Consider the following 11870-nt stretch of genomic DNA (forward strand, 5'->3'; position numbering starts at 1 on the left):
CTATTTGCTGCCCGGCTTCCGAGGATGAATCACAGCTGCGTTTTCTGGAAGAGCAGAGAACAGAGTGAGGCCCTCTGGTGTGCGTGCGCGTGTGTGTGCGTGCGCGTGTGTGTGCGTGTGTGTGCGCATGCGTGCACACAAGGCTCTGCCCTGAGACCAGGAACAAGGGGACGTGGCAGGGAGCCCAGGGCCTTCACGAGCCGGTCTCTCGCCTCTGCTCAAGGTCTCTGTGCCCCCTCAGCCTTTCAGACCGCTGTGAAAATGGGGCTCAAAACCCATCCGCCCCCAGTGTGAAAGCCCAGAGCACGAGTGACCCTCTGCTCCCCCACCCTCGGGATATCTGTGGTCAGCCACGCCACCCCTTCTCCTCTGTGGGGCTCTCGTGGGCCCATGTTTCACTTTTGGGGGAGACTGGTGTGATGCCTGGAACTGGGACTAAGTATTTGCTGAAGCCTGTGGACGAACGGACGGGGAAGTTGACCACTGTTTCCTTCACTCCACCCGACTCAAGGCTTGCATGCAGTAAGCGCTCGATACTTCCTGACTGAGTAAAGGAATGAATGAATGAATGAATGCGTGACAAAATACATGCACGGACGAGTGACCGAACCAGCAAACGAATGAGTGAGTGAAGGAGTGAGTGGGGGGCGAGGGCAGGGGAGGGGCTGGCGGGTGCAGGAAGGAGAGCTTGGAGGCGGACACCCACCTTGCGGATCCAGTCAACGTAGGCGGACACCCGGGTGAAGACCGTGGGCTTCTTGAAGGTGTTGCAGCTCAGCCCGGAGCCAAAGCTGACGATGCCCCTCACCTCCCAGGAACCGTTCTCTGCCTGGCAGTTCAGCGGGCCTCCCGAGTCCCCCTGCACCAGACGGGCAGGTGTCAGGCCCCAGGCCTCCCCCAGAGGCAGGCTTGGGAAGCAGGGGAGGTTCGGGGTGGCCCCTCAGCCTTGGTACCCCGTGTTGGTCTCAGCCTTCCATGGTGAGGGAGGCAGAGAAGATGTGGTTTGGGGCTGCCTTTGCCTGGGTCGGGGAGGTCTTAGGGTGTCAGACTAGCTCTTGGATTGCTGTGTGATCTTGCGAAGATGGTGACCCTCGCTGTGCCTCGGTTTCCCTAGCTGTTCAGGTTGCTGTGTCTAAGATGTGTCAGGATGCTGAGGCCGGGCTGGAAAGCTGGGAAAGGGAGGCAGATGGGAATGGGAAGAGGGGTCACGTGTCTGAAAACAGGACAGTCCCCGATTGTCCTAGCTGTTTCTTGGTTCTGCGTCAGCCTCCCTAAGTCCTCTGTCTTCCTGGACAGATGAGATGGTGGCCCACAGAACATGTGTAGAGACTTTAACGAAGCCTCGTCTACGCTCGTCAGACTCATCTATTCCTCACAGCAACCCTGTGAGGTGCTTACTATGTCTCTATACTGTAGACGGGAAAACTGAGGCTCAGAGGTTAGACAGCCCGCCCGAGGTCCCATGGTTACTGAGTGGAGGCCCTGGGACTCGAATGCAGATGCTCATGCTCGAGTCTTATGCTCTCACCACAGTGCTGGGGAGAGGGGCAGGGAAGGAGGTGAGGGTGAGAAGTTTCTCCTAAGCCTCCTGGGCCCAAGTGGGGCTCAGTCTCCCCCAGGGAAAGGTGCACTCATGTGGGTCTCCCCATTCCCCACCCTCCTTCACCTTCCTCACTGCCCCCTTCTGCTTGGCCGTCTGGGGTAGGGATAGGGTGCAGGGCCTGGACACTCACGTTGCAGGCTGAGATGACGCCGTCCCCTCCGGCACACACCATGGTGTTCCTCACCAAGGCACCCCACCAGTCCCACTGGGTGCATGTGGCATGATCCACCACAGGCTGCAGGCCTTGCTGCAGCTCGTCAGCGAGGGGGCCGTTGGCTGGGGAGAGAACAGGTGGTGACCGGGGAGTCAGCCCAGGCCTTCTGGAACAGAGGGCTGGATGGGGCTGGGACAGGGCCCCTGCGAGTTCTGGTTAAACTTTATGGGAACCGCACACAAGCCCTGATGGAGAGGTGAGACTCTGAGCCAAGGACCCTAAACCGTTTGGGTTGGAGACCCTCCAGGGCAGGGAGGGGGAGCAGGCTGGAGGTAGACTAATCATAGCCCTTTGAGGTGATTTCTCTTTAATTTGGATTCTGGGGTTTTAATTTTCATCTGTTTCCTTATAGGTCTGCCTTTGGTGTCACAAAGTAAAAGGTCTTCTCACCCCAAGATTTCCCAAGTCTTAATCTGCATTTTCCTCTAAGTCTTCCATAATTTGGTTTATTCATGTTTAACCTTTTAATTTATTTGGGCATATGATATACCATTAAATCTAATTCCCTACCCTCAAACTGTTTATTTAGTTTATTTAGTAGTTACCTATGTGGCACTTAGTATGTGCCAAGCCCTGTTTTAAGCACTTGATAAATTCTAATCTGTTTAATCCTTACAGCACCTTTTCCATGCACTTGTTAGTGTCTGTTACTTGGTCTGTGCTTAATAAATATCAGCTATTATCATTACAAAGTTAAAAAGACCTGAAGATTTTTAGGCAAAAAGGAGACATGATGGGCAAATGGGGGTGGTATGCTTATTGTGGGAGCCGCTTCCTCCAGGAAGGCTCTTGTGATTTGCCAGGGGTTGTACTCACTCCAGAGAAGGCCCCAGCCGGTGACATAGCAGGAGTAGTTCTGAGGCAGCAAGGAGCCCTCCGCGGGCAGGCATGCCACCTGAATGGTGTCACTCAGCTCCACAGACTCCGCCAGCTTGATGAGGGCAATGTCGTTGCTGGAATTCAAAGTGAAGGCTTGAGTGGGCAGGAGGTCTTGGCCCCCCAGCCGATGCTAACAGGCCTGGGCTGTGAGTTGAGAGTCAGGCCAAGGGTGACCAGAGGTCCTCCCGACACGTCCTGACTGCCAGCTTCCTGCTGGCCGACAGGGATGTCAGATGACAGATGATCCCCCTTCTAATCCCATCACCCATCCCTTTTAGATGTCGCTTCTTCTTCTTCTCCCACCTGTGTCTTCACATCGTGGTAGGCTTAACAGAAGGGAGACTTGAGCGGAAACATTTTGAACCACTGCAGGCTATGTAATTAAGCTAAAGTAAATTAAAAAATTACAATGATCAAAGATGTATGGATACAAGTTTAAATGTTTTCACGTATCCAGGTTGAAAGCTGGCACCCCTAGACCGGCGTGGTTTGATTCCTACTTCTGACACATACTGGGCCGAGTGACCTGGGACATATTTTTTATCCTCTCTGAGTCTCAGTTCCTTGTCTAAGGCTGTTGTGAGGATTACATAAGAGATGGCGTATACGGTGCTTATTGCAATGTGGGCAGACATTAGGTGCTCAATAAAGGTGAGTCCTGGGTTAGCCTCTGGGTCTTTTTTCCCTGTGTACCTTCCGGGGGCTCTTGGCCAATGATGAATATGGAAGGGGTTTGCTTCCACTTAGCGTTTTGCCATTTTGTGTAAAGGGGTCATCTGCTGGCTGTTCAGAGTGAGGATGGAGTCCAGGGACAGGGTGAGGCCAGGCTCTGCAGAGACCTCTCTTTCTTCAGTGCTGCCCCTGCCCAGGGGCCATGAGATGGTCAGCTGGGCACTCACCGCAGCAGGAAGGAGTTCCACTTCTCGTGGACAAAGATGGTGTCCACACCGACGTACAGGGAGCCTTCCTCGTCAGCCACCGCCAGATTGTTCTTCCCCAGGGCCACTCGGTAGGTCAGAGTGTTGCTGAACAGAGGAGGGAGACCGGTTCAGGGTGGCCTCCTGCCCCAGCTAGCCAGTGGGGTAGAGAGGGAACTTGGAACTTTGGTGTCCCAGCTCTGTGGCCACCATGGGAATCGTTCGGGAGAAGGGAACATCCATCTGCATTGACCCTTCCCAGCGCCCAGGGTAAGGACCCCGTTCTCTGAGCCAGGTCCACTTTGACTCCTAGGTGGGCGGCCTCAGGCCTCAGTTCCCTCATCTTTAAGGTGAAGAGAACATTGGGACTGACCTTTCAGGACAACTGTGAGAACGAGCTAGTCCAAGCCGCCGGCGTCATCTTGCCTGCATCGCTCTCTAACTCACCTCTCTCCCCTCTGGACTCCGCTCTGGCCATACCCGCTTCCTCCTTATTTCTCAGAGTGGGCTCCCTCCTCCACCTGGAGCACCCTTTCCCCGGACGGATGACTTCCTTCAGGTCTTTGCTCAAATATTCTTTTTTCAGAGGCATCTTCCCCGGTCACGTCGTTTAAAATAGAACCCATTATACTTTCTATTGTCTCCCAGCCTCATTTTTCTTCATTGCTGTTTGATATGTTATATATTTACTTGTGTAATGGTCTGATGCTCTGTCTTCCACTAGAAATGAGCTAGCCGAGAGCACAGACTTTGTCCTCACTGCTATGTTCCCCGGCACATAGTAGGTGCACGATAAATACTGTCGCATGGAGAAACGAAAGCAGAGTTACTGGATATAAGCAGCTTATTTAGTCCAGCGCCTGAGAGCGTAGTAGGTGCTCCATAAAAGCGGCTTATCAAGTTGCTCCTCTGGGCGTCCTCCCTGTTTACCTGATGCAGTGGGCAGCTGTGAGCACGTAGTTGCTGGCGATCAAGGTGCCACCGCAGGTGTGTCTCCACGTGTCATTCTTGAGGTACTGAAGGGAGATCTGGAGGAGGGTGTGGAAGGGCCACATGTTAGTCCCCAGGGACCCTTACCCCATCACCCTCTCTACCCGTCTCCCACTCCTGCAGCGGTACTTACCTGCCAGGGCCAGCTGTGGGGCCTGGCATTGTCTCCTCCCACCACTCGGGCTGATAGGTTGGGCGGGAAGGTGGGGACCCCACAGCTGGAGGCTGGGGGGACACAGGAGAGGAAGAGCACAGGTGAGTGGGGCTGGCACCCCGTTGGGGAAGGGGGAGGGGGAGAGAGCACAAACTTTGGGGCTGGGAAGACGTGAGTTCAGATTTTACCGCGTGACTTTGGGGAAGGCATCTAGTTCTCTGGGCCTCAGCTTCCCTTTACGTGATGTGGGAAGAATAGCACTAACCTGGCAAGAACTAAATTAGATGATGCCTACGAAGAGTTAAGCGAAAAGCCCAGGACAGAGGGAATGCCTCATTCCTGGGAGGAAGTGAAAGGTGGCTGGCCCGCGCGTGAGTGCCTGGCTATACCTATGTCCTTTCCGCTTACCCTGCTGTCCCTTTGAAAGCCACAGTGTAATGGGGGTGCGTGAGCATTGAGTCTACAGAGTTCCAGACCGTCAGAGCTGGGAGCTGTGTGGAGCGGTCAGGTCAAGATCACGTACTCCGCAGTGAGGCAGACCCAGACTCAAATTCTGGCTCTACCACTAACCGGCCTTGAGATCTTAGGCAAGATAGGGAGAGTCACTGAGCTTGGTGTTCTTATCTGTAACATGCAGCCATTAATAGGCTCTGCCTCTCGAGGTAGTTGTGAAGATCAAATTAGCTCCTACGTATCGAAGGTTTGCTTAGTACAGTGCCTGGCACATAGTAAATGCTCAATAAACAGAGATGCTGTTATTATTACTGCCGTTATTGTTGTTAGCTAGGACTCTTAATCAAGTGCTCTCATTTGCCAAATGAGCCAGCGAGATTTAGAGAGGTGAAGTGGCTCGTCCAGGTCCTGGTGAGAGTAAGCGACATTGAGGCCAGGTTCCTTGATCCCTAATCTGGGAGAAGGCTCCAAACATAAGGGATGGCAAAGGATACCCAGTGGAGCGATGCCAACACTGACGAAAGTAGACCCCGGTGGTCCCTGGACAGACCCAGGATGAGGCATCTATGGCGTCGCTGGCCTTCACCTCACCTCATCTCTAGTCTTTACCCCGGGAGGTCAGATCATCAGCTCTATCTGCCAAGTGGACAAGGGGCTCATCTGACACATAGCTGGTCGGCAGTATCTGAACCCACATCGGAACCCCAAGCTCCTTTCCTGGAGCCCGGGAGAGCAGAGGGCCCCCCGTTCCTATCTGTGTCCCTGGGAGGCCAGCCCATACTCATAGCCCGCGGGCTGCAGCTGGTCCCCAACCCACAGCTTACCACAAGCCAGAAACGCGGCCAAGACTGTGATGCCCAGCATGTCGCTCAGGACCAATGACCACGGAGGTGGGCGGGCACACACTTATAGGCCAGGGTGAGGGGTGGCACCTGGTCAAGGCTGAGCCACCCCTCGGAGAGAAACCTGTTCTGACAAGGCCCTTTCCCTGACCTTGGGCGGTTACTGTTTAATTTGGGCAGGAGCTAGGGCTGGCTTGAGGCATGGATTTCCCAGATATCCCGAGACAGAGCAAATTTTGAGGTTTGCAGGTTTCGGGTGCCCCCACCACTCTCCATGGAGTATACTCTCCTTCTCTCTCCATAACTCGTTCTTTTTGTTATTATTTATTGGGCACCTACTGTGTGCCATGCTTCTTGTAGCCACTGACTTCTCCCAACAACATGAAGTAGACACGCTTATTCACTCCTTAAAGATGAGGCCACTGAGACTCAGGGGTCAGTGACTGTCCACGGTCATACGGCTGGGATAGAACAAAACCAGGACTGGAAGACACACGTCTCAGGCTAGTCTGGGGCTTTACGTGACTGCGATACCCCGATTTCTTCTGTTTTTATAGCTTCATCTCTTTCTTTCCTCTCTTTTTGTTGTTTTCTCTCTTTTTCCTTCTCTCTCATTCAACTAATATTGTCTGGGCCTGGGGTACCCCTTTTCTCCAGCACCTCCTCCCTGGATGGCCGTGGATGGAGGCTGAAGCAGGGACAGCCCGGCAGGTGGCTGATTGTCCAGATTCCTACCTGGAGCCAGGTCAGTTGTCTCCTTGCAAGGCCCCATCAATCTCCTCGTCTCTGAAATGGGGAAATAGGACCAGATGCACTCTAGGCTCCTTTCAGTCCTAAGGGTTCATGATTTGAATGTCAAGGTCAAGTGGCTGACCTGAATTTCTGGCCATGGTGACCAAGATCGAAGAAGCGGCCCCAGCAGGGAGGGCTCGTGTCTACTGTAGAAGGGAGCCCTGGGGGCATGGATTTCCTGTGACTGAGGGGTGGGGCTTGGAGTTGGATAAACTTGAGTACTTAAAGATGCGACTCGTTGGCCCAGACTGGGGGGCACTGATACACCATGTACCTGGATGTCATTCATTCCTACCATGTACATGGGCGCCATCCCTTCCCTCCCTCCCTCCCTCCCTCCCGCATCTGCCGAGCACCTCCTACGGCTAGGCCCTTTGCTAGGGCTGGGACTGTTGGTGGTCCCTGCCGGACAGGGGGGTAGGTATTCCTCGGAGTGTCCCTGAATGAGAAGCTAGTTCCGGGTGAGAGTTTGATGAAGAAAGGATTTCTTCTCTACAGATCCCATGCCCAAAATGAACTTGAGGACTTGAGAGGGTGAGGATGCTCGAATCCCGCCCCCATAGGGCTGCAGTGGGGCCTCCCAGGATCTGGGCCCTCAATATCTCTCAGCCACTCAGGGTCAGACTGTGCTGGAAAAATGACCCTGGGCACTTTGGCTGGCTCAGGGGAGGGGGAACCTTAATAGAAGTAAAGCCAAGGTTGGGAGTGGCAGGGCTGGAAGGGCCTGAGAAACAGGGCAGGTGCCACTGCCCGGGTTAGTCATTGGGACAGGACTCTCGGTGGCAGCTGTCATCCCAGGTGAGGCCACAAAGGGAGGGCTGGCTGAGTTTCTCCTCAAAACCAGATGGAAGGACTGTGAGTTCAGAGAGGGTTTGGGGGCTGAGTGAGGGGTTTGGGTTTGGTGATGGGGGCCGGGACTCTTTGGGGGAGTCTCGGTGAGAGGCTGGGACCTGGGGAGGGTTTTAAGGAACTGTCTCCCTTTCTACTCTTGGTCCCTGAATATTTGGAGGCTCTTCATTCCTCAGCCTGTGCCTTCTGCCCTGGCTGGGAGTCAGGGGGGTGGATGGGTCTTCTGCAGGCTGAGGCCGAGGGCCCTCTCCCAGCTGAGAGCTGTTAGTAGAGGGCCCCGGCATGGGACAGCTGGCCCATCTCTCGCATCCCGAGGGCTTGAGGCTCACATCCATCGCCGGGCCAGCTAGGCGGGGACTCGAGCTGAAATTTTAGCCCTTCCCTGTCAGCATCTCTCCCTCTGTTCTGAGACTGTTTTCATTAGAAGTTTAGGAATCTGATGTTCTTCCCATACTTAATCTAACAAGCAGGGTTGATGGTGGTGGCATCTCAGGCATCAGGTGGCATGTAGGGGTGGCATTCTCCAGGAAATACACAAGGATACAGCCCTCCCCATGTCTGCCCTGAGGAAGCCAGAGGCAAACGGTATCCTGGCTGCTGTAGTACCACGCACGTCCACCTGGAGGCTGTGATGCTCCGCCTAAACCCCATCTCCCAAGCCCCACTCAGGTGGCACATGGGGGTGCCCTACCCGGAAACCACAGGGCTGAGAAGACCTTGAGACTCTAGTCAGCTCTCATATGGAGACTGGGACCCATTGGGAGCCTGATCTGTCCCAAGACACACACCGGGAACACCCTGGCTCTTTTCTGTGTGTGTGGTGGGGAAGGTTTGGGGTATCTGTTTGTGGGAGTCTCGGGGGACTCTAAGGTGCATCAATCCAGAATTCCCATGGCCTTGGTGCCACTTCTGACCATCACGCTGTGTGCCACGGCCCCAGACACTCACGCCCCCTCTGAACTCACCAAGCAGCGTGGTTGGATGGTAGGGGCCCAGGCTGTGCGCTCAGTGGCCTTGGCCTGCACCCTGTTGGCCCACTTGCCTGTGTGCCTCTGGGAGACTTTCTGCGTCTCCCTGTTCTTATCTGGGAATAAAACAGCACCCGTGTCATGGGCTGGTTTTGAGGATTAAATGAGTTAATACCTGTAACTTGTGTCTGGCGATAGCGGGTGGACATCGGACTCAACCTGTCCCATTAGGATGAGTCCCTTCTTCTCCCGGGCTCGACATGACACAGGAGACACCTGAGCAAATGCTGCCCTAGCACCCACGTGTCCTCATCCCTGTTCCCCCCCGTTCCCATCCCCTCCATCCCCCACCAACCAACAAGAACCACACACACATAAGAATATAGAATTTTATCTTATTTTAGTTAAAAAAAATAATTGTACCACCGAATGAAGAAGTAGCTTTTTGGGGGGGGTCGGGGAGGGGGGGAGGTGAGAAGGGAGGAATAAGAGAGCAATAAGCCAAAAGAAAAAGAACCTTTTATATTCATCTGTATAAACATATCCGCTAAGGCAAACGCAATCCAGGGCCAAGGCTGCTTCACGGGGGTCAGTACCTCCTAATTTTTGCAGATTCTAAGGCCAAAAAAATAAAACCTCTGCAAATCCAACGGGAGTTTCGTAGACTCTTGGAGCGTTTTACTAAAATAAAGTTATCGAGTTTAAAAAGCAGTGGACGCTGTCATGACACCGAAAGTTGCATAACTGGGGCCTCGATGGCCACTCACTGGTTTGGACTGGGTGACGGGCACAGTTTCACGACACGGTGACAGGCACACGCAGACACGCACACACACGAGCGAGCACACGGGAGATGCGCAGGACCGGGCCCGTGGCACAGCGAGGGCTGGGGTCCCCATGCTTCCTCAGGAGGTGGCTATGATGGGACAGGTCCTGTCGCTGGTGACAAGGCGGCGAATGTCACTTGGGGAAGGATGGTGAGAAAGGGCTGGGCGAGGTCCCCTGCTTCCCACTGTCTGGTCCGTGCAAACCACATAAAGCACTTCTTAGACGCCTTCCGGAGAAGACAGCGCTGGTTCCCTCCCCGGGAAGAAGCCATCCCTCTCCCCCACGCTGCTCTCTCCAGAGCCCCTGAGATCCCCGGTTGTCCCAGGGGGACGAGGGGGTGGCGCGTTTGCCCCAGAGCCTTCCCTGCCCACGATACATGGCATGGCTGGGAGAGTGTGGGCCTGTGAGGTAGATTGACACAGCTGCCCCCTCACCCTGCCTGGCTGGGTCCCCGAGAGCTGGGGTTGCATGGCATGCCAGAGGCCTGGGTCCTTTCACAAAAATAGGAGTCTCTCCCCGCCTACCCCCCCGACTCCAGTAGAGAAGAGGCAGGGCTGGAGGCACAGGGGCTGGGGCTGGGGCACCCCTGTGCCTCTGATCAGCTCCATAGGTCCCACTCCATGGAGCCGGCCACGATTGTTGCCATCTGTCGCTCCCCCCAGTCTAAAAAGGGGCTGAGGGCAGTACAGCCTGTGGGTTGAGGGCAGGAGGCCTCCGGGCAGGGGAGGAGGTGAAAGGGAGAGGCACAGGGGAGTGGAGGGGTGTGTGTGGAGGGCAGGCACATGGGCAGGGCAGGGCGCGGCCCTGGAGCGGGCGGGGGTGCCAGAGAGACTTGGGGATGCCAGGGAGGTCTGGGCCAGGCAGGGAGCCAGCGCTGGTGTCATGGTCTCAGGACAGGGTCCCGTGGCAGGGAGTGGGGAGAGGTCAGGCCACGTCTGTGAGACCCTTCACGTGGCCTCGCTCACAGACACCTGTAGGTTTTTAGGATGGTCCCTTCAGACAGAGCTGAGCATTCAGGCTCAGCTTCCAGTTTGTCCGCCCTCCTGCCCTCGCTGGCCAGACTGGGCGCTGGGCGGGGGCCAGGCGGTCTGGCCACAGCCCCTCGCTACTTGAAGGTGGACTGCAACTCCTTGAAGGCCGCTTTCCGCTGCTTCATCTCCTCCGCCTGCTTCTTCCTCTCTTCCTGCTCAGCCTTGATCTCTTCCTCGAAGCGGCTGGACACACTGATGGCCTGGACCTGGGGTGAAGTGGGGGTGAGGGGCCTCCGCGTGGGCTTTCTCTGGGCTCCTCCCAGCAATGCCCACACAGCTCCCCTGCTCACTAGCTCCGGCCCTGGGTCAGGCATTCCATTTACCTCTCGGGGCCTCAGTTTCTCCATTTAGAGCTTGGTGCTCAATAACTGACCCCATGGATCCATGGGGAGGATTGAAAGAGAGAACATACATTCAGTGGCTGTTGCATACTATGGGTCCTGTAACTTCTGATGTACCCTTCTCCTGTCTCCTGTCCGGGAGAGTCCAGCTGCCCACTGGTCCCACTGATGAACCCCGAAACACCCCCTCAGCCCTCAAGGCCCAGAAGGAGGTGGGAGGCGGCTTTTGGAAGGAATGTTCTTAACTAACATGGGAAGAGGGAGAAACACAGGAAGGTGGGTGTCCCAGGGCCCTGGGAGGGCAGGATCCAGGGGCCACACCTGTTCCCTCCATGTCAGCGTGTGCTGAAAGGGCAGGGTGCTGTGCACGATGGTGGCCTCTGGGGTCTGCCAAACTCCCTCCAGGCTGGGGCTGGAGGGGCTGCTGTCTCCAAGAGGCCCCGGGAGCCAGTGTTTCTGGGCCTGCTCTGCTCTCTCCCAGGCCCACCCTTCAGGGCCCCGTTCTGCGGGGTAGTGCCTCTATATGCCAGGGGCAGCTCAGTCTCTGTCACCTCTTCAAGAGTATATACTTCTCACCTACCCCCCAGGGCAGGGAGAAAACGGGGAAGCTGGAAAGGATCACGGTCTGGATGGGAGACAGACCCAAGGAGCACAGCGGGCCTTGCCCAGCCCAGCTGGGGTGTCAGCTCTCCATGTCTTGTCTACGGCCTCAGCAGGGACGGGGAGGGGAGGTGCTGACCCGAGAGCTGAGGTCCTATTTAACCCCGGCCAACGTCCTGGAGCCGGGGTCAGGTCGAATCCCAGCCTAGGCTTGGCGTGTCCTTCGATGCCTTACCTTGGCCTCAAAGAAGCTCTTGGCCCCCTTGACGCCCTCGGTGGAGACGTCGATCTCGGAGAGGCGGGCCAGCACGTGCAGCCCGCTGTCCTCCTGCAGCTCCCCAGCGGCCGCCTTGCGGAAAATCAGGAGGAACTGCGGCAGGGAGAGAGGCACACAGTGTCGGGGGGAGGG

At 55.8% G+C, this 11870-nt stretch overlaps 2 protein-coding genes across 2 annotated transcripts in view; both read right to left on the reverse strand.

The window, feature by feature from the left end:
• Positions 1-6074, reverse strand: CTRC (chymotrypsin C). Its single transcript, XM_025048524.1, has 8 exons — positions 6035-6074; positions 4737-4828; positions 4544-4641; positions 3596-3721; positions 2634-2770; positions 1734-1879; positions 703-859; positions 1-44 (listed from the first exon to the last, which is right to left on the reverse strand). Exons 1-8 carry the CDS (start codon positions 6072-6074, stop codon positions 1-3), a joined length of 840 nt encoding a protein of 279 aa, XP_024904292.1.
• A 3087-nt stretch (positions 6075-9161) lies between these two features.
• The window catches only part of EFHD2 (EF-hand domain family member D2), a 4098-nt gene continuing 1389 nt past the window's right edge, over positions 9162-11870 (reverse strand). The window contains exons 2-3 of the mRNA XM_006914336.3: positions 11697-11831; positions 9162-10726 (exon numbers count right to left, since the gene is read on the reverse strand). Coding sequence (XP_006914398.1) covers positions 10595-10726; positions 11697-11831 — 267 coding nt within the window. The 3' untranslated portion in view covers positions 9162-10594. The remainder of the gene's footprint in view (positions 10727-11696; positions 11832-11870) is intronic.

This window comes from Pteropus alecto, unplaced genomic scaffold, assembly GCF_000325575.1.
Source record: "Pteropus alecto unplaced genomic scaffold, ASM32557v1 scaffold125, whole genome shotgun sequence".
Taxonomy (NCBI): domain Eukaryota; kingdom Metazoa; phylum Chordata; class Mammalia; order Chiroptera; family Pteropodidae; genus Pteropus; species Pteropus alecto.